The 27,921-nt window shown below is 35.7% G+C and overlaps 1 protein-coding gene across 1 annotated transcript; it reads right to left on the reverse strand.

Moving 5' to 3' along the window:
* Nucleotides 1-27,921, reverse strand: LOC113049244 (small conductance calcium-activated potassium channel protein 2-like). Its single transcript, XM_026211416.1, has 10 exons — nucleotides 27,010-27,921; nucleotides 16,218-16,670; nucleotides 14,117-14,212; nucleotides 12,903-13,321; nucleotides 7,403-7,544; nucleotides 6,947-7,057; nucleotides 6,552-6,679; nucleotides 4,712-4,720; nucleotides 1,887-1,956; nucleotides 1-1,147 (listed from the first exon to the last, which is right to left on the reverse strand). The coding sequence occupies exons 1-10, from the start codon at nucleotides 27,772-27,774 to the stop codon at nucleotides 848-850; spliced, it is 2,493 nt and encodes an 830-aa protein (XP_026067201.1). The 5' UTR covers nucleotides 27,775-27,921; the 3' UTR covers nucleotides 1-847.

Genomic DNA, 27,921 nt, shown 5'->3' on the forward strand with positions numbered 1-27,921 from the left:
AGCAATATGTCAGTTAATATGTTATGTAAATATGTTAATAGATTTGAACTATACTTTTTATGAAATAAATGTATTTTAAATACATTAGTTTTTTTTTTTTTTTTACTAGGGATTGTATGTTTAGTTGTTTAGGAAGTGCCACAAAAGTCCCCAAGTTTTGTTCCATTCCGATGAAGTAAAAAATGTAAACATTTCAAAACATACATTTTATTTGGTCTCAAATGACCAAGGACAACATGAGGGTTAACTGAATTTTGGGTAAAAAATGTCTTGTTTTAATGTCAAAATGTTTTATACTTAAAACTACTAACACTGAAAAAGAAAACTTGATATAGGTACGGTATTCAACGCACTGTTCTCTGATAAATGCCAGGGAATTTTAATGCATACAGACAATTTGCATACTGTATACAAATATATACTGCAGTAAGAGTAAGTAGCATGCTAGTATGCTATTCAGAACTTAGCATATATCTTTAATGTCTGCCTGTCTGGTGACTTCCTCTCCCATTTTTCCTTCCTTCTCAATCCTCTGTATTTCCATGAGGTTAGCTCCATTAAATTTTCTGTTTCCAAACAGAATTTCACCCCCTGCAGTCTGAATCCAGTCCATACTATACAAGGGCTTTACAAAAAAGCTAACGTTAAACAGCCATACAATGGCTAAACATAAACCATATCTCTACCATGATGAGTTAATTCATTACATTTTTATTCCAGTGTGTTGAAGTTGTCATTTTTATTAACGTTTCAGTACTAAAAGTATATTTAGCAGTGTTAGTTGGTGATAGAGGTGTGTAGGAGTGTGTGTGTAGGATTAGAGTATGATTTTGAGTGTGTGAGCGTGCTAGCCGCTATCAGAAGACGTGTGTGGTGCAGTAGAGGGTGATCTCCGCCGGTGCACGGATGACGCCCAGGAGCGATCGGAGGTCTGCGAGGAGGGGCGCGTGAGAGTGAATCCACGCTGGGTCAGCCCGTCCAGCAGGTGGTGCTGTTGCTGCTGTATGGCTTGTGAGAGCAGGCCAGGCAGAGCCTGCAGACTGTTGTTTATGGAGTCCAGTTTTGTCTCTAGGTGACCGATCCGCTTTTCCAGCTCCTCGCTGCGCTCCTGCAGCTCTGAGACCAGGTCGTACATCACATTCTGTGTCTGAAGAAGTGAAAAGTGAAAAACACTATTAGTAGACATAAAAATGCAAGCATCACATATATAAATACACAGTGTTATCTACTGACATGGAAAAGTAAGCACATTTTCGGTCTACAAAAAAACGAAAACATTTAAAATATAAAAAGAAATTCAAAACATTTAAAACATACAGTAATATTAAAAATGAAAAGACACAAAATACATATTTACACACATACGTTGTCAAATAACGAATTTAAATAAAATTCCCATTATTTATTCAGGCACAGACGTCACTTGCCAAATAATATGATGCAGGTCATGCTGCATACTGTATACTATTTCACATACTATTTTAGAGGTTCATTCAGGTAACATGGTCCATTTTACCCAAATTTACAGTGCCCTAAGTGCAGTTTTCACATATGAGCACACAGAGTACCTTGCAAAAGTTTTGGGTTGATAAGATTTTGAAAGTTTCTCTGCATTTATTTGATCAACAATACAGAAAAAGAAAAATACTATTGTGAAACATTATTACAGTTTAATACAACAGTTTTCTATTTGAATACATTTTAAAATGTTTAAAATTGGTGCTCAAGAACTAAGTGTTGTTATTATTATCTTTGTTGGAAACAGACGTGCTGCTTAATAAATCCATCCATTCCATAGAATAAACATGCACTCCTTACAGTGCATGGCAATACTACAAGACTACCAAACATGTCACTACAGATCTACTACTTAAGACTGTACTCACCTTTGCTAAGTCCACCAGTGTGTTTGCTTGATCATTCAGCTTCCTTTGCTCCATCTTCACACTTCGCAGTCTGGGAAAACAATGATGCCAGGGAGCAGGTGGACAGACAAAGAGAAAAAGATGGGCCACAAGGAAAGAAGACACACAGATATATAATGGAGACAGTAGTTTATAGAGGAAGGAGAGCAAAAACAAGTGCATGAGGTTGTGATGAGGTGTCAATGAAAAGAGCAGGGAAATTAGCAGGGAAAGAGGAAGAAACAGAGTTTGACAATTAGGCTGAAATCTAGAAGCTATAAAGTGTCACATTATGATTATTCTTCCATTAAATGATGTGTCCACATGCAAACATTTACATTCCAGTTCGGTCCAGTCAGACATGCAAACTTATTCAGCCACAGGAGGTAAAATAAAAAAAGAAGGGGTCGAAAAGAACAACAGTTGAGCCATTGTCCCAAAACTCCATAAGCATATGGACATGGATATTATAATACTACCTCAAAGTCACGAAACTGTGCTGCAGATTTTTTTTAGATGGTGATCTGATGCATTTAGAAATTCTCCACTAAATGTAATGGACAGTAATGAAATGCAGATAGACATTATGAAGCAATAAAAGCATACTGTTTAAAAGTAGCTATAAAGTCAAAAGATTTTAGTTTGATATTGAAACTATTTGTTGGTAAATTTTTATTTTGTTTTATTGAGATGTTATTATCCTGTGTTTTAATTTGGTAGAAAAATGTTACTTTATACATTTTTAATATACATAATTTGATATGAACATATTTCTATTACACACACACACACACACACACATATACATATACATATACATATATATATATATATATATATATATATATATATATATATATATATACACACACATACATACATATACATATATATATACACATACATACATATATATACACACACATACATACATATATACATATATTTTATATTTTATATATATTATTATTATTTATTATTATATTTTATGTTATATATAATATATATTTTATATTATATACATATAGTTTATATTTTATAGTATAATTTATTAAGCTTGATTCTGTATATATATAAAATATTAATATTTTCAATAATAATAATAGTAATAATAATTGAATAAACTCACATACTTGTGGTCAGAATTCATGTTTGAATTTATATTTTCAAACTAAATCTGAAAGTCAAGTAAGCTTATGTTAATCACAGACTTCAATTTAAAAGTAAATCAAAGACCATAAACTAAAAATTTTCAAATCCTATTATAATTTTTCACCTGTCTGACAGGCCATCAAATTGACATCATGACTACGCAGCTCTATTGCATCATGAATGGTTCAAAATGTGCAAAAATACAACCCAAACACCACCTTTATCAGTGTGATGATGGCAGACATTCATTATTTTGTGTCAGACTGTAGTGTGGAAACAGATGAAGTGATAAAAACACAGAATGTGGACACACGGTTTGTGCCCCATGGTAATGACAGATGTGCTAACAATGATGCATTAGCATTAACCTAATTTCAGTGCCTATTGAATTCAGAAAGCCAACACCAGAAACTCTCTAGATACACATAGCTGGGCTTTCCTCAAGGAAAGCACGAACATAACCCGGAAAGGAAAGGGGAGATTCTTGTGTAGAACAAGAAACTTTTTTTTTTTTTGAATCTAAGAACAATTTCTTGAGAAAAATGCTTGTCAGTAATACTCACATGCAGAATATAAACATAACATGATGGCTTTTAGTGTCTTTTCCAAAAAATATTGTAAATGTCTTCTCCAGAGTTAACCTAAACCAACCCCAACCATCTATTTGCTTCAAACTCTCCCCCTCCCATCAAAAAACGAAAAAGGTGTGCAAGCTTTATGGAAAATAAAAAGTGGACACTTTGCACTTTTTCACATGTGCTTGCACTGTTGTAAAGATGAACTCTCAATTTTGGGACGGCCAAAATTGGTCTGTTTGTTTCTGTACCCAGACCTCCATAGTTCCCTGCACTCCAGATGCAATTGTTACCTTCTCCACAACACAGGCCGATTTGCTGAGTTTATGAAGCATTTAATGTGCAGATATTTATAGAATTTTATGATTGTATGCATTAGGCAAGGGAATGTTTATGCGGTCTCGTAAAAGTGAAGGCCAAATACATTATAAATGAACTGTTGTGCTCAGCAGTTGCACTTTCTCTTTGACTGCGTGCCAAACAGAGGCAGGACTGGCAATTCACATCGGAGAACCTATGTTCTTGTCTATGTACCTATGTGCACCTATGCATGTCCAGAAAATGTTACAACACCTAAAGGACTAGTTCAGCTAAAACTGTTCATCATTTAATCAACCTTATTCTTAAGTCTAAAACGTCTAATGCAGTCTTATAAGATTCACGTTCAATATTTCTGTAAGTGTATCTCGATAAGAATGATTTGCAACAGATTTGTGTTTGCAAGAAAACACTGCAGACCAGCAGACTAGCAGGTTTTATGACTAAAAGGATGAAAGTGCAGTGTGAGGTTCTGTGGAAATCTGGTACAGGCTAGATGAATGAATTTCAGACATTGTGGCATCTGATAAATTTGAAGCTGAGAAGATGTGAAGAACTTTCCCTCCAAATACCTTAAAAGGCCGGTGAAACATGTAAATGCAGTTCATCTAAATACCGTAATGGATAACAAATGCTAAATAAAAATGGAGCCCAGCTTCAAATGTTTTCAATGTTCATCATGTTGGTTGATACTGCTGAGTAAGACTTAGAAAAATGAAAAAGAGTTCCAATGGTAAAGAAAAAAGAGAAGACATGACTTACTTCTGAGCTCTGCAGTGATTTAAGGCAAAACAAATGGAACACAGAATCAATTTTTTTTAAATCCTCAAGTTGCACACCACACTATAAGACTTTCAAACTTTTATGACTGACTGAAAAAAAAAAAAAAAAACTGCCATTTGATTTGCTTCACCAGGGGTCTCATTTGTAAAACTCTCAGTAGATTTCATCCTATAAGTGTACGTATGCACAAAAGTTTTCAGATTATAAAACCATGCGTATAAAATCCTGGTCAGGAGAAGATTGTATGTGTGTGCATCTCCAACCCGACTCATCGGACATAACCTCATCTGTATATCATTTCCATGCACATCCATGTGATACCATGTTTAATAATACTGTCAAAGGAACAAGACGTTAAGGAAATATGAGATATGGACTAAAAATGCCATTTGTGGCAAACATCGTTTTTTTATTGCTAAAAATCATCCAGTATCCTTGTTGTTTTAGAATAAATATATCAATATATCCATAAAAACAAAACTTTAAAATAGTTCTCCGATAAATATTCTCATTCATTTCCACTGGCCAAATAGTATTTCAATTATTTTTTAACAATTCGAATCAAATGTAATTTATGCAGTTTTGCTGATAAGGTGAACATCTTATAGCTTATTGTTTTTATTTATTTATTTATGGAAACAGATAGGCCTATATTTATTGCAGTATAGAATTCCTCACTGACAAAATATTTAAAAAATGATATGTTAAATTACCATTTTCTTCAAGCTGTATCTTTCAAATACGTTGGTATTTTTCATAATGTTATAGAGATGCCTTCACATGACATCAACACCTCTGAGTACAGTATGTACTGTACAGTAAGCTATTATCACTGCACCTATTCAAGGTATGTAGTTTATGTAAATTTGTATACAGATAGTTGTGTACTTGTTACTTTTCTCACTCCAGGAAAAAGAGTGCATACGCATGGTCTATAATGTCTGTTCAGTGCGTACATATTTCATATATTACACAAGTCCCATTTTGTGCGTACGTAATGTTTATAAATGAGACCCCAGGCCATTTATCAACAGTGATATTTCATTACGCTCCATAAAAGTTTCAAAGGAAAAACTAATATGCTATGAAACACACTCTTTTATTTAAAAAGTGTCATATTTATATAAATAAAAACAAATTAAATCAAAGCAATGCTATGTAGACTTCAAATATATCTCAATTAAGGAAACAAATAGATAGTCAGCAATAAAGAACAAAGAAATAACTAACAGCAGTGAGTGGGTTCTCTCTTTTTCTTTGCCAGTATTATTGTTTGATCAATATTAACATGATAATAGGCGGTGGCATGCAATTACACTTTAAGTTCCAATGCACTGGTCTGATATTATGGGAATTTATTTTTTGTACATTTACTTAAGACAATTCTACTGAGCTTACATTAACATCTCACCAAGACAGTAGTTTGTAACCAGAAAGTGCATTTGGTAATTTATGCACACAATTACGCTGCTTGTCCGATATACTAACTCTGTACTATCCCTAACTTTTTATTTTCGGCATCATCAGCATCAAGATTTCACCCCATGATCTGACAGGTAAAACACCCAAGATCTTAAAATGCCGTGGCAATAAATTACGAAGGAAATATGAGGTTGAGATAGAGTCTAAAAGGTTCAATTTCATTTCCAGAACTCCATTAAAAAAACTTGAGATTCCCTTAATTGGAAAGCGAGAACTTGAACTAAATCTAGTTTTAAGCACCATCAAATTTAGATTTATATCTCATCTCATATAAAAATACAAATGCAGACAGCACACATAGCAAAAGGAGGATTACAGATGTTGCAAATATACGTACTGGTGTATGGCCTGCAGAAACTTGCGCTGATGTTTCCTGACCCTGGCATGGTCAATCTTCTTCACAAGCTTTGTATGTTTGTAGATTAGCCATGTTTCCCTGAGTACATTAGCAGCCGTGTTTTTCACCTGCGAGTAAATCAAATCCAGATAAGAAACTGAAATATTAATTTGAAAACATCACTACAGCTAGTGTAGACCGAAAGATGTACAGTATGTCTGGAAAATATTAAATTATACTAGATGTAGACTCCTGGTAAATTAGCAATATGGGTTAAATGTGCCTGCCAGATTTTGTCTAGAAGATGATCTCATCAAGGGAACCTTGGCCGGTTTCCACGGCTTATGCAACATCAACATTTGCATCAACAATTCTGTATATTAAAATATGCTCACTCTTTTGCAGAGTTGAGTGTCCATCATAAAGTTATGGACGTGCTTTTCAGCCTTGGTGAGCTCTAGCTTCCTGGCCACGACAGCCACCACTAGGGCAGTGCAACCGGCCCCCTGGAAACACACAAAAAACACAAATCAATGCACAATCATTAAGAAGGCTTTTTATATACAGTTGCTCTATAAAATGGCTTTACAGTTTGATGGCGTTACGGCTGAGTGGGTACTAATTACTATAAAAAATATGCAGATAAACTCACAAGGGTGCAAATGTCTCGAAAATAGAATTTTCATATGCAGTCTATCTACAAAATGGCTTTATTGCGTGATGATGTTATGGCAGAGTGGACACTAATAACTATAAAATATATGCAGATAGACTCACAAGAACACGAAAGTCTGAAATGTAAAACTTGCACATCATTTGTTCATAATTAGAAGGATAAAAGAGAGATGCACCATGATCCCAGTAAGAAGACACACTCCCTTCCCACAGTATGTGTTGGGCACCATGTCTCCATAACCAATAGACAGGAAGGTTATGGAGATCAGCCACATGGCTCCCAAGAAGTTACTGGTGACTTCCACTTTATCATGATATCTGATGAGATAAAATGACAAGAAAACAAACTGGATTAGTAATTAAACAACACCTTACAGGATCATTCTCAAAAAGAAAAATTGTTTAAAGGTGATCCCAGTTCGAGTTTGTGAAATATAATATAAATAAACAAAAATGAAAAAAGTTCAAATTTTAATACATTTAATTAATCTAAATTAGGAAAAAGAGATTATTTTATATTCAGGTTCAAAATTACACTAACTTGTTTAATTTAAATTATTTCAAGAAGTTAAATCAATTAAGAAATATAATTTTAGCTACATTTATGTTGACAAACTAAATAAACTGAAGGAAAATAACTGAACTGGTTCTTGTATATTAGTTTAGGTTAAAATCTAAATGTATTTATTATTTTGATTATTTAATCATTTTGAATAAATTAATACATATTATACTGTCTACATTTATCTTAAGAAACCAAATTAACTGGAAGACGACACTTTAGACTATTTATAGAATTTCCAAATATTACATTAGATATAATAAAACTTATATTGACGTTGACAAACAAAATTAAATGAAAACAATTGAGTTAATCTTGAATCTTAGTTTAGGTATTTTAATAATTTAAACACATTTAAGTAAATACAATAGTAGCTACATTTACAGTGACAAACAAAATGAACCTGGAGCTACAGTACTCTCGTAGCAGAGTCCAGGTTTCCAACCCCTACTTAATACGCTGTGCTGCTGCAATCATATTTTCATTGATTTGTCCTATACTAAATAATATGGTTACAAAAGCTATATACAAACAGTCTGTTCGAAATTTGAGCAGCACTGCACGTTGACACTGGTGCACAGCTTAAATAGACAGGTACAATTTGCATTGGGGTCTTTGAAGAGCCCGATTACATTTGAAGGGTAATCTTAAAGGCAACCTAAAGTGCAATATCAATAAGTATTGAATGAAACAGCATATATCAATATTCAGGCCTGTCCACACTGGATAAAAAAAAGTGGACAAGCCAAATACGAATCAAGGTGCCTTTGTGTACGTAATTTGAAAGGTGTGCTGTCCATATTCTGCTCGTATGATCAAGAGGGCAGCCAGGGCCCATTAGATGGCTTGCTCTTGTTCCCCAGTGTTCTAGCTCGGTCTGGTGTGGAGAATGCGTCTGTGTAAAACTTGTGGGAGTCACAGTCCATTACACGAGAATAAAAAGGGTATATGGAAAAACATGCTGGCAGTGTAAACAAATCCAAAGCTGCCATGAACTCAGATAATGCACTGCTCTGACAGTATGGGGCACATAAGAGCGTTCAGGCAGTCGATTTCAACCAAGGCACTTTAGCATTATCTCAAATCAGAGAACACTTACTTGAGAGCTCCATTTGTACATATCACAGAATCTTAAACATAGATTTGTCCCTTACAGAAATTTACCACAGTAACTGCTACTAGAATTAAACACGTGGTGACTTAGCATTTCTGGCATTACTGTAAAAAATTATAAATATATATATATATATATATATATATATGGCAGAAACATTCTGAAAGTAACAATCATCACAGTTACTATACTTTTGGTTACACTTTTGGAGGTTACCGCGGCAAATTTCTGTAAAGGGAAAAGCATAACATCTATGTTGATTCTTTCAGAAAACAAACAAACAAACAAAAAATCTTAACAAAACAGTCTTCTCAGTTTCAGTAACATTCGCCCCAAACACCAAATATAGAGAAGAAGAAAAAAAAAAATTATGATGATGTCAAAGTTTCAGAACAAGGTCTTCTCTTGGCCTCAAATCCATCTTCCGTCAGCATGAACAATATGTCCATGTGCTGATTACAGAGGAAATCTACATTTATGTTCAAATAAATCAATCAGTGAGCATCCAGCTTCTATGCCTATGAATTAAACTGAGAACTCATTAGCTTGAGTGCTATTAAACGAGTTCTGTCGACTAGCCTGCTGGCAAATGATTTAAAGTGAAGAAGTAGCTGTGGCCATTTAGGGGTGAAGTGAAGCGAAATACAGTGTCTCGGAGGATTCTAAGGTGCTGATAAAGCACCTCTCCATTCCTCCGACAGATTCATCCACTATAACTCTTACACAAGACATAAGAATACAGAAAAATAACAAGCTAGCATGACACCTGACTAGCACATTAGCTTAGTTGGTGTCCTCAGCACTTTTTTCTCAGCCACACTGCAAAAAAAAATCTATTTTCTAAATCGAAATGTCTTTCCAGTAACCATATATAGGCATGCATAAAACAAGATACATTTATCTGAAAAACTAAACTTTTTATTGTTTTAATTTTAAAACAACACAAATTCTCAAAACAAGAAAAAAATGGGGTAAGAAAAATAAACTTCATTGAAGATATGTGTTTTTCAACAATTATGATAGACTTGGAGTTTTGAAGTTTTATCCTTGTTCCCTGTTACACCTCTAATATATATATATATATATATATATATATATATATATATATATATATAATATATATATATATATATATATATATTTTAGAGGTGTAACGGTAAACGTATTTGTATTGAAGATTTACGGTATGGGTCTTTTAGTTCGGTGCGCATATGAACCGAGCAAATACAGCATTGATTTAACCACTGCATAAATGGAACTTCATTTGAAACTGGAAGACATATCTGTTAGTAATGTCTTAATTTATTTAATATATGTTTAAATAAATCTGTTATGGAACAAGTCATGAGAGTCATTGTGTAAATGAATATATTTCAACAACAAATATAATTTTTATCATTTAGAGGTTAATTAAAAAGCGTATGCATTATGAGCAGTTTACATGTTTGCATACATGTAGATTCTTATGTTTAAATGAATGTATAAATAAATAGTAATTAGTAATGAATAAATGAATAAAGTTTTCATCTTAAAGTAACATAAAGGGCTCCCTAAAGTTTAGAGCAGAAGCTGAGGTTAATTTTTATCCCTACAAAAATGTTAATTATAATTGAATTTATTTAAAGAAAGAGCAATTTGTTCAGTAAACCACAAAATATAATAATATTTGCATCTTTATATATATGTTCTATATTGGATTATATTATATATTTTTATATGTTATATTATTGAATGAATTATTTGCATCGTGACCAACTGACAAAGTTTTATCGTACTAAGCTATTACAATGTAAAACTAAGAAAAATATCACTAACACCATAACCAATACTGTGTGGAAGAAATTAAAATCTGAAAAAGTTACTTAAATTAGTGATTCTTGTACCTCAGATCAGGTTAAAAACTAAATTAATTAATTTGTAAGATTAAATCATTTAAATAACTATTTTCAGTCATAAAATATGAAATTAATCAAACAATGTTTTTACATTTCAATAACTTTTAACACTTTTTCTAGTTTTTGTTTTTAGCTTTCTATTTAATGTTAAAATATGCCAGTCCTCAGTTGCGGCATCATTTGCATCATGAGTAAGACCATGTAAAACAAAGAAAATCTATCGCTATCAATACAACAATGCTGTAACTTTGTGTGGGGAAGAAGTTAAGAATAGAATGCTACCAATAAATATAACATCAGAATGCTAAGAATTGGAATGAATAGAATGCTAGCAATTCTCCTGTGATGCATTTATGTCAGCTGTTAAACTTTCTGAGTAAACAAATTAAACAACAGCAATAGAACTGTGAAAAATGTGACTAGGCCTACATTCTATAAGCCAGGATCAAAAGTGGTCATAGTTGAAGAAAACACATATATACATTACTGACTACTGTTGTGGTGCAGTGCATTAAAGAAAAAGCAGGTGGATGATGTGGCACGTATAGCCTAATGGGTAAGAAGTGGGTGCAGAACCTGGCTAAAGAGCTCATGATGACTTTATTAGCATAGCTGTGCATCTCTCTCTATGTTTATGGGTCATGACAACATACTGGATCTTTACTCTCCTCCGAGGTCTAGGTCAAGATGGCATCTTGGTAAGAATAGCACTTGAGAGCACCAGAAAAGGTCAAATATATGACAGCGCTTTAGGAAAAGAACAGGCTGCCATGAACATGATGACCACCATGTTGACACATGGTGTCAGCTGCGTGAAAATCCCAAAATCAAAAGAATGAATCAAAAATGTAATTACCTAACACTAAGACCACTCTTTATCAGAGGCTACAAGATGACAGACCATTTATAGGAGAAAACAAATAGATCCGAATTTGGAAATAAATAGAATTTGGGATTTCCAGGATGCCAGCAATTTGCCGTTTTGCAAGTATAGCTCATCAAGAGATGAGCAGAAGCTAAGAGCCAAGTGATAGTTTTTCCTTGCAGATCACAGACTCACTTTGGACCCCTATCCAGCAGCAGCCATGTGGGAGAAACATAGAACAAAACCGTAAACAATGAAACACACACACATCCGCTTGCCTCTGACATCACATTTTAAAGGCAACAACATAGGGTCTTGACCAACTGCACCGCATGAAAAGAATTACATAAATAAAAGAATTATTTACACAAAAAAGAAAAATCTTTCATTATTACCTCAACAAAAAAAAGAGAGAGAGACCTTAACCCACTGTTAGATGCATATCCTGATTACTTGTTTCAATATAATAAAAGTCAATTGGGACTTGGTCTGTCAAGCTTTAAAATGACAAGAAAGAACCATAAAAGTATGATATAAGTAGTCCATATATGTGGCATATTCCAATACTTATGAAGCCTTTAAGTGAGGAACAGACTGAAATGTATGATATTGCTCCCTTACTTCTAATAAACTCTGAAATGGACTATAAAAGCCATACAGGCAAAATGTCAGCTTCATGATTCTAGTTTATCATTTTGATCTGTTCATCACACAAATTATTGAATGACTTCACAATACATGGAAATAGTGCATGAATGAAATGGACTACTTTTATGGTGATTGTTTTGTCCTTTTAGAGCTTGATGGACTAATTCACTTACATATACTATGTAAAAGATATATTTTCAGAGATTTGTCATCAGAAATTCATATTTTGTGTTCCATACACTGGAAAAAATGGTATATATATATATTATAATGGTATATATATATTTTTTTTTTAACAACAATTTTCACTTAGAAATTGCAAATACATTACAAAATGAATTACAAAGAAATGGCAAGTAACACTTAATTAAATATGACATTTTAAAGTAAAAAGACTGATTCAGTATTTTTCTTGTAAAAAAGAAAAACAAATCACTACTCTAACAATCTTTAAACTTCATTTTTTATAGAAAGGTATCTTTAAAGAGAGTTTTGGATCAAAATCCATGGGCGAGTTGTTTTTTGGGTAGAATATACTTTAAATACTCCAAGTACAAACAGTGTTTCTTAAGAAATCAAAGGTTTATCTCACCTCTCACAGACGTGCACTGTCCAAGCAGCAATGATCCATGATGATATGCTGAAAACCAGCAGGACCGTGCCTGGGCAGATAGTCATCAAAGTCTTCATGACAAAGCGTGTGTTAAAGTTGATCTTATTGAGGGCTCCGATACTGCGTGATGAGGCGTCCGTAAAGAGCTTACTGTGCAGGAGCATGACCCGGCCAATCAGATACAGCCGCAAGAACATGGGGATAGAGAGGATGATATCCACGTCTGCATCCGCCACAGATGGGGTGTAGGTGAAGGCCAGGCGGGCGGTCCAGGTGAAGACGTACTGACCTGGAATGGGGTGGATGGCGCACACCAGCAGCTCCAAAATGATGAAGAAGATACGTTCGTACGTCATGGCTATCCGCCAGTCATCTGCTCCATTGTCAACCATGAAGAGCTGAAATTTAGACAGACAACACATTTGAATGCATTGATGGGTTCTGCAGCAGTATTATGATCTTTTTCATCATCTTTCATTTAGAATTGGATGAGAATTGATATTAGATGTTACTTACAATATATTATATAAAATTAATTTCTAAACATTTTTAAAACGTGATAAATTGACCTGCTTGAAGTACATTTTAATGTGTGTATATATGTGTGTGTGTGTGTGTATATATATATATATATATATATATATATATATATATATTACACACGCACTGTATAGTATAAACTAGTCTAATATAAATAAACTTATATACAATATAAACAGTATGAAAGCATTCTCTGTGGTTTTAGTATTATGACTATAATATGGATTTATTCTCTTTTATTTCAATGTTTGTGCTGTACACAACCTGCAATCAGGAATAAAGTTTTTTTTAATTGTTCATCCATTCAGTAATTTGACCATCATCTGATGTTCCAAGTCATTAAATAATGCTCACACAGCAACTGATTGACAGGACTGTATTAAATTATATATCCTATTAGCCATAAGCCCCACTTGTAATACCATCATTAATCAAAATCAGTGTCTTTTCTATAAAGACCTTTTAATGGATAGGTAAAAAAGCACAGACATTGAAAGCAGATATCAGGAATTACAAAAGCCAGGGCGAGTTTTAATTCTGCTGCTACTATAAGTCATTAGGAATTGGCATAAGTGCTTCCTCTGTAATCTTTTAGGCTCCAGTCTCAATCTCTGCTCATGTTTATTGCTTCCAAGGTTAATTCAGCTACTTACCTGAATCTCTCGTGCATGGTACAGAATGATCAGACAGAGCAGAATTACAGTAGAGAGGCTAATAAGGCATTTCAGTGCAAATGAATATGAGGATTCCTGCAGAGACATTGAAAACAAACAAACAAAAAAACAACTACATTAGTTTACATTTTTATGTTCTTGCATCTTAACCATTTGCAGCTCAATCTTTCTTGTGAGAATTTGATTCCCAGAGAACATGCATAGTAAGGAAACATAAAAAAATATTCCTTTACTGCACTGTGTGTTGCTTTGGATAAACGTGTCATCCACAAGAGTAAATATATTAAAAAGAGAGATAAACACCATTTCTTGACGGCTGCTGTGTGAATGTACAGTAGGCAAGGCAAGTTTATTTACAGTATATAGCACATTTCATACACAATGGTAATTCAGTGTGCTTTACATAAAAGAAAGTAAAATAATCATAAAATAAAATTATAATCTCTTACATTTTAGTCTCTGATATATGCTAGAAGAAGCAGAAATTTGTGGAGTTTGAACTTTGTAGGAATCTTATTATTATTATTATTATTTTTTTTTGTGATGCATGAAAGCTACCTATATAAAGAATTTTAGTTTTTAGCAATTAGCATTTGAATAGGATTTGAATAGGAATTTTTTGAATAAAAGTACTTGTTTTAAGAGTAAAATAAGGTATTTGGTTAATATCACTTGTTCTATAATCAAAACTACGCTCTTTTAAACTGAATTTTAAGCAATTTTTATGTTGCTAAATTGCTGCAAAGAAGTTGCCACAGGAACACATCACCCCTGAGTTGTACTTAAACCAGCTGGTTGAATCTTTGATTTTTTTTCAGAAGGGAAACATAGCTTGTGTTCTTTCACCTATTTATTCGACTGAATGGTTTAAAATGCTTGAATGTTTAAATTTGCAAATGATCAACTACGATCCATTTCACCCCTACAAGTGAATGAACAACGCGAATCAAGGAAGGAATTTTATTTCACTATTCAAGATAGCCCGTCAGATGGTATATTTTGGTTGCCTGACTGGAAGACACAATAGTCAGGCTAGTGATTTTCTGAGCCCTGAGTATCGACTTTTTTTCTTCTTCACATATAATCATAATTTCTGTTTCTATCCCTTAATCTTAGCTCTTGTTCTTTCATTCATGTTCTTTTTATACCTTGGGATAAAAGAATGTAATTGTAATACACAATGTAATTTTCAAGAGCATGCTATGAATATTTCATTGATTGATGCTCTCTGATGCCTCTATCCATTAAGGACGTATATGCACAAAGTAGCTGATGTCAATGATGAATTTATCCTAGTGTCTTTAAACTGTCATAAATAGATGACTCCTAGACTTCAGTATGCTGAGGCAGTTAATGACACAGTAAAAATCTAAGCACTAAGCATGAAGACGTATAAATCTAGCACAGCTTAGCATGTGAAATCTTGTGATGCATCACCGCCCTGTTGAAAAAGACAATCTTACATCCACATTTATGCATTTAGCAGACGCTTTTATCCGAAGCGACTTACAGTGAATTCAGGCTATATTTTTTTTTTTTTTTAACCAGTATGCATGTTCCCTGGGAATCAAACCCACAACCTTTTGCACTGTTGATGCAATGCTCTACCACTGAGCCACAGGAACACAATATTATGTTTGCACAAGCATGAATTTTGATGGTAGTTCAGGCTGGTTTATGTTGTTGAGTCCTGGTCTAGCGTTTTTACAAGACAGTGGGTTTTCTTGGTGAAGCAGGTTGAACTTCTTAACTACAAGTATGTGTTTTCAACGATACCCAAAACAAAAGTGTGCTAGTATACTTGCAGTGGCCTCAAAAAGTACTGGACATTTCAATCTAGGAACGTCTTATTCCTATCCTAATTCTATAAACCTTCAAAGAGTGATGTTTTAGCATTATTTATATACGATTATAGTATATTGATACTTTGAGTTTGCTTTTATTTTTAGATTTTCTGCTGGCTGTGCTGGAAGACCATCTTAAACCAGCTAACTAGTTTCGTTCATAGCTTCCCACTGATTTCTATTGTATGGACAAAACTTCAAAACTTCAAAATATCAGTGTCTGGGGTGAATTTTACCTTTGTATAAACTCCCCAGGAGAGTTCGGTCTCCGTCACCATGACAACAATCCCAAACATTCCAAAAATCAGGGCGTAGTCGCTAAGGCGCTTGCGTTTTTCGAACAGCACCCTCCGGTGCCCGAGCTTATGGCCAATGTCCTTGTTCTTCTTATGTGGAGCGCTGCATGGTCTTTGCCTCACAAGGTTCTCAGTGGACTGCTTACTAGGGTCTTCCCCGTTCCCTTTGGAGACCACCACCTCAAGGCCGGAAGAGTGTAGGGTCTGCAAAGGCTGTGTCTCAGAGTCCAGCTCTGCTAGGTTCCTCCGGGACGCCCCCAGACTGCTGAGTGGTCTGACTATGCCTCCATTGTACTTGCAGCTGTTCATGGCTATCTGAGGATACTGTGGGCCGCCGTGGGACAGGGAAGGCCGCGATCCAGCATGGCTCAGCCTGTTGGCATCCGCATTCACCTGCCAGAAATGAAAATATATTTTATCATTGTCTTATTTTGTGTCCAGGAGCTTATGTGATGGCTGAGGGGGAGAGCACTACCAATCTGCAACAACGCTGATTTAATGGACATTTCTTTAGAAAACTACATTATTTGCCAGCATGCATGTGGAAGGAGAATAGTCTATGTGCTGTAACTACTGAGAAATCTTTTGGTCATGTGAAATCAATTATTTACTTTAAGAGCGGGCTAATTTAAATGATAAATATCACAGAACTATTATAAACAAAAACTTGAAATTGAAAAATAATAAAATGTTAAAGTAAAAACAACAAGCAAAAAATTTCTACAGCTAATGGCCAATCTATTCTATCATCAGTAAGATTTGAGGTCAGTAAGATTTTAGTTTTTAAAAGAAATTTATACTGTTATTCAGCAAGGATGCAAAATTAATAAAAAGATACAATGATACAAAAGATTGCATTTTCAAATAAATGCTGTTTTTTTTTTTTTACTTTGTATATATCACATGAATGTGTAATGATGTTACTGTATTTAGAATACAAATTAGTTGCTAAAATGACATACTTTCTAAAATTAAAACTTATTTTATATAATATTTACTCAAAATGAAAAAAAAAAAAAATCATACAACAGAAATGGGTTAGTTTGCATAGAGGAACTAAAAGTAGGGAGAAAAATATAACCGAATATACCAGTTTATCACTAGTATTCAGTAACTTGGTTGTCCCAGTAAAAATATAATGGAGGAAGTAGGACAGATACTATTATTCCCAACAGACAAAGAGAAAGTATTAAGTCTCACGTGCAAAGTAGCAAAAAATAGATCCTAAATTCTAAGGGTTGAAATATGCCATAAAATTTGTTTGGTGTTTTGGTTCAGCATTTTTAAAACATTAACATTATCAGTGCATCCCAGGGAAAATTATGAAAATATAAATTTTTTAATCTGTAAAAATAAAAAATAAATTGTAACACTGAAATTTTTCACAATGTTTAGAATTTAGCGAATATTTCACCTACTGTAATTATATTACAGAACAGTAAATACAGCAAAATACTCGCAATAATGCCTAAGAAGATGATAGAAAAAAAAACTTGCTTACAATAATCTCACACTATTAAATTATTTCAGAATTGAATTTTTATTCTGAATTTATACTGTTCTAATTTTCATGGCAATAAGGATCCATTTCTGTTATCTAGCTACTGCTGCTGGGCTGACACAATGCCAACTCATTTGCAGAGACCTACTTCTGTAATGTCATTTTCTGATAGGCAGCCCACAACGTAGACCCACATTCTATCTGACTAGAGAGACACCACTGGATTAGAAATGACAGCTGCTTTGAAAACAGTACTGAATACAAACACACACATATCCAACATACACTGCTGATTAGTCATAGTTAATCAAAACTAGTTGTGCCACCACCTGAAAACCATTTGTATCACAAACCTGGTTTTGCTGGTTTAGCTGAACCTTTGTAAAGACCACGTTAAATCCAGAATCACTGCTTGAACCTCCACCATAATTTACAGTTTCACTGTTTTTACTTGAAATATTCTGTTTATCCATGTTACTGCACTATGCTGTACTGCCTACATCTATGCAGATACTGCTACTAGACACTGACGCTTAAACGTAGGTTACAAATAATACCATTCAGGAATAGAAAAAAAGTATTTAAGACACCCAAGAGTAAATGTTTCTATCAAGGCCCCTTGTGGGCGACAGTTCTCATGGAGTCTTTCAAATGGCTTTCTGCTGACATGGCAACAAAGAATATATATTCTGTACTGCTTTTTGTCTGTCTCACTTTCGGTGTTTGTTTTCTTCAAAGTAGACTGTGGGAACTTGCCCACAAGTACAGTATTGTGCTATCTGTACCCTTTTAGGAACACTCTGAATATCTAATTTAATATACTCTAATGCACACTATGCAGAAAAAATAATATTAGATAATATTAAAAATGAAGGACAGAAAGAGACTTTAATCTCATTTACACCAAAAACAATCATGATCACGATTACAATAACTATATCAGCGTTCCACACCAATGCACAATAACATTCAGTTTACTGTATAATAACCGCACGCTGCAGGTATGTCAACTGCCACTTTAAATGCTCAAGCTCTTTAAATGCAGGATGGATTAGCTGTCTATATTTTTATCGTTCATCTGCTGGAAAAAATAAAAACAGTTTTGAAAGTGATTCCAATGATATTGTTTCTCTGTGCCGTCATTGTTATATTTTATAATTTGTGGTGTGGACTCTCAGGCCTTTACTGGAAAACAAACATACTTTGGAGTATATGTGGAGAACTCCAACAGATTTCTCTAAAATACTGTAGGCTATTTCAGCTCGAGAGAAATAGATCAACTGTCCTTGTACCACTTGTGTGTATATTCTACTTTAAAATACACTGGAGTTATAGACATCATAAAACAGACCAAGAGGTTCAGAACTGATTTCCTACAAGCAGCGACTGTCTCTCTGTTGAAAGAGCTCCAGGGATCAATTGCAATACATAGCAAAGCTCCTGTCAAAACTTTCACTCTTTCCAAGGCCAACTTGGTCTGCCAGTTGCCAAATTAGCTCTTTTTTTCTTTCAATGTCCAGAGAAAGCCAGTAGTCAAAGGTGTTAGTAGTCTTTCTTCCTGGAAATGTTAGAAGGTACCATATACTAAAATCTGTTCCCTAGAAAATAATGTGAATACTGAATACTTAATCTGTTTTACTATGTTGTTGTTGTTGTTGTTGTTGTTTTTTACCTGTGATAGTAAAGTTAAATTTTCAGCAGGCATTATTTCAGTCTTCAGTATCACATGATACACTGACTGAGTTGCTGCTTAATAATATATAGAAATATGATATATTTCTTTCTTTACCGTCACTCCCAGTGTGTGTGTGTATGTGTATATATATATATGTGTGTGTGTGTGTGTGTGTGTGTGTGTGTGTGTGTGTGTGTGTGTGTGTGTGTGTGTGTGTGTGTGTGTGTGTATATATATATATATATATATATATATATATATATATATATATATATATATATATATAGGGGGTTTGCTACCTGGACACAAGTCTGATTGTTTAATGACTCTAAACCCAATGACCCCAGGGAAAATCACTGAGGATTTGTCCAGGAGCATCACTAAAGTAAATACAGTCATGTGAAAAAGTTAGAGGACACCCTATTGAATTTCATGTTTTTTTTGCATCAGGGCATACTAAAAAAAAAAGCAGAAGTTTTAGCAGTTTGCTGGTCTGGAGCCTTAAGGTGTGTGTTAACACAATGCCAAGGGGGAAAGACATCAGCAATTATCTTAGAGAAGCAATTGTCAATCAATGCTATCAATCTGGGAAGAGTAATACAGCTGTTTCCAAACAATTTAAAGTCCGTTATTCCACAGTGAGGAAGATTATTGGAAACTGGAAGACAGACACCAATCCTCCCAAGAGTGGAAGTCCCAGAAAATTCATCCCAAGATCAGACTGTGCAACGCTCATAGAAAATGGCAAACAACCCAAAGACTTCACCCCAGACTATACAGGCTTCATGTTAAATAATAAAGTTCATGATATGATGACAAATATGGGACAAGTATGGCATGCTCAGAAGGCTTGCCAGAAGAACGCCCCTTCTCTCAAAAAGAAACATGGTATCATGGTTTACGTTTGCATAGTTGCATCTGAACAAACCATAAGACTTCTAGAACAAAGTCCACTGAACAGACGAGACCAAAGTGGAGTTGTTTGGCAATAATGCACAGTGCCATGTTTGGTGAAAGCCTAAAGAGCACATCAGCACAAACACCTCGAACCAAAAAGTAATACATGCTGCTGGAGGGCTGATGATTTTGGGCTTATTTTGTAGCCATAGGACCTGGGCACCTTACAGTCACTGAATCGACCATTAACTCTTCTGCATACCAAAGTATTTTAGAGTCAAACATGAGGCCATCCATACGACAGCTAAAGTTGAGCCAAAATTGGGTCATGCAACAGAACAATGATCCCAAGCACACCAGCAAATCTACAACAGAACTTTGTCACACATGGCATTTCCATTTTTGTTAAATAAATAATGACAGTGTGATATGTGATGTTGTTCATCTGAGATTTTATTTTCCAATTTTAAGATTCTAGTATCTTTTTTTTATTATTATGTCCTGATACAGAAAACCATGGAATCCAATAGGGTGCCCTAACTTTTTCACATGACTGTATATATATGTATATATATATATATGTGTGTGTGTGTGTGTGTGTGTGTCGCTGTTCTAGTCAAATTTTTTACAAATATACTGTACGTGGAGAAATCCCTTACTTTTCATTGCAGACCTTCAGTATCTTGACAAATTCCCACACAGTTAGTGACATTGATCTATTCTGAAACTCTAGAGGCGGCACATTGATTACCGCATTTTTTAAGCAAAAGTCTCCATTTGCTCTCTGTTTAATCACACTGCTGTCAAGAGGAACAATTTGGATATTACAGAGATCTCATTTGTGATTTTTCTTTCCAATGGGATCCATGACAATGTAACTTCCAACATAAATGACAGCACAGCTGCTGTAACAACCAAAGATAGAAATTCTTTGCATGACCTTGAAGAGTCATTTAAAATACACAGCAGCACAGTTGTAGAACATTTTTATGCTGATTTGCGATACATCTACAAAATTTATCATATATCACTCACAAAAACAACATCTGCTCATCTCCATTTTGATGCAACAGGCTAAGAATGTACCAAGTTGCAATGGCGTTTTCATTGTCTCAGCCTCATAATTTCATATTTCGCTAATTTTCCATATTAACCAATATTCTCTTCGGTGCGTGTCAAAGCTGAAGGGCCCTTAGACTTCACCCTCCCCTGCTCATTCGTTCCCCTGTCTGCAAGCTTTGGTCTGTACAAATTCAATTTAGGAAATCTATTTTGACATTGAATTCATTCAGATGTAGCATCGGACTCTATGTTCCTCAGGTCTCTTTTTGTAATGAAATGTCTGCAGCAGACATGAGACCTGATTACAGATCCCGCTATTCGAGAATATCTTTTCTAACTGCTCTCCACTATTAAAATGTTATCTTTACATCCAGACATCTTCCCTCATCTCGTGTTGCAAAAAAATTGCCCCTCAGAGCCTTTTCAATGTAAAAAAAAAAACTAAATAAGAAAAACATTTGCATGTGATTTGTTTCAGCCATTATTATTCTTAGGTAGATCGAGCCATGATAACTGGAGAAGGCTATTGGTTAGCATTTCAATGCCAGTTGCCTGGCTGACGCACTACCATCAGGGATTTGCAATCAGAAATCTACACTCTTTGCTCAACCACAGAAATTTCTGAGCCAATCAAAGGAGCTGTAAATGCCATGTGATTAATCATTCTGTACTAAAAAAAAAATATTTAGGCATAGATTTCAAATATAGTCCCAATAACTAATATTTGCACCCTTTGTAAATATGAGCAAAGATGGCTGTGGAAATAAACCTGCATCGTTTATGTTTTTGATCTTTCATTAAAAAAAATTCACAGAATTCTAACCAATCACTGACATCAAACAACTGAAATTGGGGGAAAACTCACATTATAAAATAAATGTTTTTCTCCAATGCATTTTGGCCACAATTATTGGCATCCCAGAGAGTAAAATATCTCTGAAGTATATTCCCATCCATATTTACAATGTTTTTTTAGCGGACTAGGGGCATGAAATTCTCCAGCCATGACTTCCTCTTCCATAGGATTATAAATATGAGGAACACAAAGGCCAAATTCCCTTAATCATCCATCAAAAAGAGTAAAACCAAAGAATATACTGTTGTGCAGAACAAGATTGTTGAACTTCACAAAACAGAAAGTGGCTGTAAGAAAATCCCCATTTCCACTATCGGCAATAATTAGGAAGTTCCAATCATCTAAAGATGTTACAAATCTGCCTTGAAGAAGACGTGTGTCTATATTGTCCTAATGCATGGAGAGGAGGACAGTTTGAGTGACCAAAGACTCTCCAATGATTACAGCTGGAGAAGCGCAGAGATTAATTGAGTCTTGGGGTCAGAAAGCCAACAGCTCCTACATCACCACATGTTGTTAGGGAAGCTTTCAAGAAAAAATATTTTCACTCATCCAAAAACAGCACTCCAAACTCCAGCATAATCAGTTGTCGGACATGATTGGAACTTTGAACAGGACTGGCTTCTAGGGTCACAAAGTTACCCCATGCCCACAGATAAATATACTAAATATACTAATATATAAATATACAGTGTAGATAATATATTTTTAATGTTGTGGGCCTATTCCTCTGCTGGAGGTCCTGGCCATCTTGTTCAGATATTGGCATCATGGATCCTATCAAATACCAACAGATAAGAGTCGTGGCCTAGTGGTTAGAGAGTTTGACTCCTAACCCTAGGGTTGTGGGTTTGAATCTCGGGCTGGCAATACCACGACTTAGATGCCCTTGAGCAAGGCACTGAACCCCCAACTGCTGCATAAATGGCTGCCTACTGCTCCGGGTGTGTGTTCACAGTGTGTGTGTGTGTGTGTGTGTGTGTTCGTGTTCACTGCTCTGTGTGTGTACACTTTGGATGGGTTAAATGTAGAGCACGAATTCTGAGAATGGGTCACCATACTTGGCTGAATGTCACGTCACTTTCATAAAAAAAATCTAAACCTGCCTGCCTCTGTTAGAAATCTTAAAATGGGCCATGGTTAGATCTTCTATCAGACCAATGATCCACATCAAAATCACCACAAAAATGTGTCACTGAAGCTTCTGCCATGGCCGTCTCAGTTCTCTGATCTGAACCCTATAGGAAAAACTGAAAATTAGGAACTGTGAATTTGAAGTGATTCTGATACTGTATCAATGAATGTTCTATGATCTCTTGTCAGATGTTCTCCAAACTCATCAGGCATTATATGAGAAAACTCAGAGCTATTATCTTGGGAAAATGATGTTGCAATAATTGGGTGCCAGCAATAGTGGCCAACATAAACTAGAGAAAAACATTTATTTCATAATAAGATTTTCCCTCCACTTCCCATTGCTTTACTTCAATGAGAAGTAAGGATTTTGTGATTTTTTTTAATGAAAGATCAAAAAGATTAACGATGCAGATTTATTTTCACAGCCACCTTTGCTCATATTTACCAAGGGTGCCAATATTAATGCTTGGGACTGTATGTACCAGTATTTGAAAAGAATAGAAAATAAAAATCACACGAACACCTAGTCTCAAACCCTAGAAGCAACATTCCTGAGATGTAATAATAAAAAAAGCCAATTTCACTATTATTATTGCTCACACATATCATCATTCCTCCATTCCAAAACAACTCATCCCGCAACAGTAATACACAGACATGAATGCTGACTCAAATCTTGCCTATTACATTTCTAATGGTTTTTTTTTTTTTTTTTTTGCATGGTTTTTTTTGGATGATTTAAAAAAAAAAGCATAAAAAAGGTAACTTGTAGGCAGCAAGCAGTTGGTCTAGTAACAAGCAAACTAGCTATAACCTAACAATGCAGCTGAAACCGGGAATACTGAAAAAAGAGTGTCCAGCCAACTCCAGCATCATGAAAAGTAGCCAATAAGTTAGATTTTTACAATGTTTCACATGCAAAACTGTTTCCTGAATCATAGGTTAAAAAGACATTTACATCCTCTAGCAATTGACTTCATAACATAATTTTCATTGTTTTCAAAGTTAAATTTAGTGCGCAATCACACAAATAACTGCAGGGGCTCTCATGGGCTAAAAGACAACAAGAACAAAAGCTGCAGAATCAAAAACACAGTTTCCAAATCAAAGTTTTTTATAACACTTTATTTTAGTGTCCTTGTTACACGTTATGTACTTACTTTAGTGATAACAGTAAATTCTGCATAATTACAACCAATCCTATTCCTAACCCAAACCCCTACATTTTTGTTCATTTATTAATATTACTGAGTACCTAACACTTAGTACCTAAATGTATATAATGTATAAAGACCCAAGTATGTTAGTTTCAGAAAATATCCTTTTATTAAAGGAATAGTTCACCACTCAAAAAATTTTAATTTTCTGAAAATTTACTCACTCCCAGCCTTAGGCCAGCAAAGACGATAATGAGTTAGATTTTTTAGTATCACAACACTTGCTTAACAAAAGATTCTCTGCAGTGATGGGTACAGTCAGAATGAGAGTCTAAACAGCTGATAAAAAACATCCAAATAATCCACAAGTAGTCCACACAACTCCTGTCCATGAGTTAACATTTCATGAAATGAAAAGCTGTGAGTTTGTAACAAATGAATCTATCATTATGGCATTTTAACTTTAATCCACAGTTTCTGGACAAAAGTCCACAATCCATAACTATTTCTCTGGTGAAAAAGTCCATCCCCTATTGACCTCACGTATCAAAATCCACTGACATATCTGTTAAGAAACGCTTCTGCTTGTAAACTTTGCTTGATCCATGCATATTTCTCTCTTGATTCAGGCTAAATGACTTTTTCACTGGAGGAAGCGTTATTATGAATAATGGACTCGTATTTCAGCCAGGAGCATTGGTCTGAAGTTTAAAACATCTTAATTATTTTATAAGTATAAACACAGATTTTTGCTTCAGAAGACGTTAATTGATCGACAACATTAGAGTGGATTATCTGGATGTTTTATCAGCTGTTTGAACTCTTTCTGACGGCACCCATTCACTCCAGAGGATCCACTGGTGAGCCAGTGATAAAAAGCTAAATTTTTCCAACTACATATTCTGATGAAGAAACAAACTCATCTACATCTTGGATGGCCTGAGGGTGAGTACATTTTCAGCCATTTTTCTTTTTTGTGTGAACTATTCCTTTAATAATCGATACTATCCCAGCAATAGGGTTTGACATAGTCTGACTTCCAGTAAATACAAAGACACATACCATACAGGTATTGCAGAGCCTTCGGCCTGTTTCTGTTCGAATACAAACAGAGACAAGAGAGCTCAGCCAATTATACTCTCCACAAATTACCCTTGATTAAGCAGCAGAACAACAGCTGCAGAGCAACAACACCCAGAGATTCTCCCCTCTGCCTGCTCGCTCGTACTGAACCAGTCATTCCCACAACATCCACCGCACATCCCAGTGCTTTCACTCCCTCTCATGCACGATCAAGAAGAAGCCTAACTGTAAACTCTGCGTAAATATTTGCATAATTATAACCCCCTGTGGAAGGAATTCTGCATTAATGTGGTTTTCCTAAAAGACAGATTTGTCTAAAAACAGCTAATTTGTCTACAAACAGCTTATGCTCCCAGGGTTATTTTACTTCCTACCAATGCTCTGCATCAAACAATGAATTAAATAACAAATTAATCAAACGACACAGGTAAAACAATCACTTTTTTTTAGAACAAGCACAATGCAGTCAAACACAATAACCAGTCAACCAGAGAAAGAAACAGACACTGACGCAAACAACGGGAAAAGACTTATGGGAGATTTCATGGGAAGAGATCACTGATGGGTTTTACCTCCATCTGCTGTGCATTGTGAACTAAACTGATAATGTCTCTCCGTTCTGGCAGTGATGTCTAACCCGTCATGAATAATACAGGCCTGAAGTACATGTTAGTGCCACTCAGGGGGGCTTTCCCTTGGCTTGCACAGGCAGAAAAATGGAACAGCGAGGCAGAAACAGGGTCGACTCTCCCACAAGGAATGAATGACACTGATTTGCCTTTCTGTCTTGCTTTTCTGCCCCCTGGTCCTTTCAGGCGACAAACGCTCTGACAGACAGAAAGACAGACAGACAGACGAATAGATAGATAGATAGATAGATAAATAGATAGATAGATAGATAGATAGATAGATAGATAGATAGATAGATAGATAGATAGATAGATAGAATAATGCTTAGCTTTTACACACATAATGAAGTAGAAATATTCAGGGTTAGGCTACATACGAATGATGCAGGTGTAGGGATGAATGAATGAATGCTTCATAATGGTTACTTACTATTAAACGCCATCATGGGAATCATGGACAGCCTGTTGCAAACACCCCCGCCTGTTCTTTCTTTCCATGCTTTCGAGGTTAACACGAATACCAATAGCAACTACAAAGCAGCCCTATGCATCTACAGGGCCGAGATTTGGTGTGAAAGATTGCAAGCGATTTCAAGCATGACCTCCCAGTATTGCGCTGCCTGCGTAATCGGGTGCATTGATAAAACTGGCCACCTGTTAAGCATAAACTTCAGAGTGCATGTATAAACGATGCGTATTTCATGCGCACGCACGAATCGGTGTATGCAGGCTTACCTTATAGCCTTCGTGTCTGTGTTTATTCTCCTCGAACCACAGGCGACTGTCAGATGACAGCGGGCTGCTTTTACTCCGCGGCGAAACGGAGTTCCTGGCTCCCTGGCATCTATCAGGCGTCCACGCACGGCCGTGATGAGCTAGATTCCGCTGCTCGCCTGATCTCAAGCTGTCGTTGTCACGGTGCTGCAGCAGCAAGGCTGACTGCTGGCTTCTCAGCTCCCCGGATCCCCTCACGCAGCAGTTGGGCAGGCTGCTCCTAAGCAGGCGCTGCTGCTGAACCTGTAGCTGGAGGGAAGGTGGAGGATTGTGATGCTGCTGCTGCTGCTGCTGCTGCAACAGCTGTTGATGCTCTTGCAATACGCAGCTGCACGAACAATGATCTTGTTGGCAATTCGCAGTTTTGGCAGCCCCTCCAACACTCTGCTGCCGACTTAGGGGGGGTTTGGAACGGTCTGCGAGACTTGGGTTGATCCCTTGGCTTTTGACCGGTGTTTCCTGACTGAAAGGGCTGGGAAGGTTCTCTTGGCTCTGTTTTGGCAAGGGGTGAGCGGTCTGACCAGGGCCACCCCTATGCTCCGTGGGTTGTTGTTGATGGTGGTGGTGCTGATGGACGGCTCCAGAGTAGCGATGCTGCATCCCCGCCTCACCTGCGGCGGAGTGCCGCTTTGCGTTGCAATGATCCGGCACCCTTTCGCTGCGCGTAGCCCCGGTGGAGTCAAGAAGGCCTGTTTCATTGGTAGGTTTAACCAAGACAAGCCTCATCACGTCACTATTGAGTTACAGGGAGCCCCGCCTTCATGTGACACTCGAATTGTTTATATGAATGAGTAGATTAAGAAAATTGCACAGTACGCGGCTGTGAATTGAGGTGGATCTGGGGAAAGCAGACTCCCCGAATAAAGGCTTGAA

Source organism: Carassius auratus, chromosome 30 (genome assembly GCF_003368295.1).
Source record: "Carassius auratus strain Wakin chromosome 30, ASM336829v1, whole genome shotgun sequence".
Lineage (NCBI taxonomy): Eukaryota > Metazoa > Chordata > Actinopteri > Cypriniformes > Cyprinidae > Carassius > Carassius auratus.

Coding starts and splice junctions, on each gene's coding strand:
- LOC113049244 (XM_026211416.1), bottom strand. CDS start 27,774: ATGAGGCTTGTCTTGGTTAAACCTACCAATGAAACAGGCCTTCTTGAC. Junction 16,671..27,009: donor ACAGACACGAAGGCTATAAG/GTAAGCCTGCAT, acceptor CATTTCTGGCAG/GTGAATGCGGATGCCAACAG. Junction 7,058..7,402: donor GTCTTCTTACTGGGATCATG/GTGCATCTCTCT, acceptor GTGTGTTTCCAG/GGGGCCGGTTGCACTGCCCT.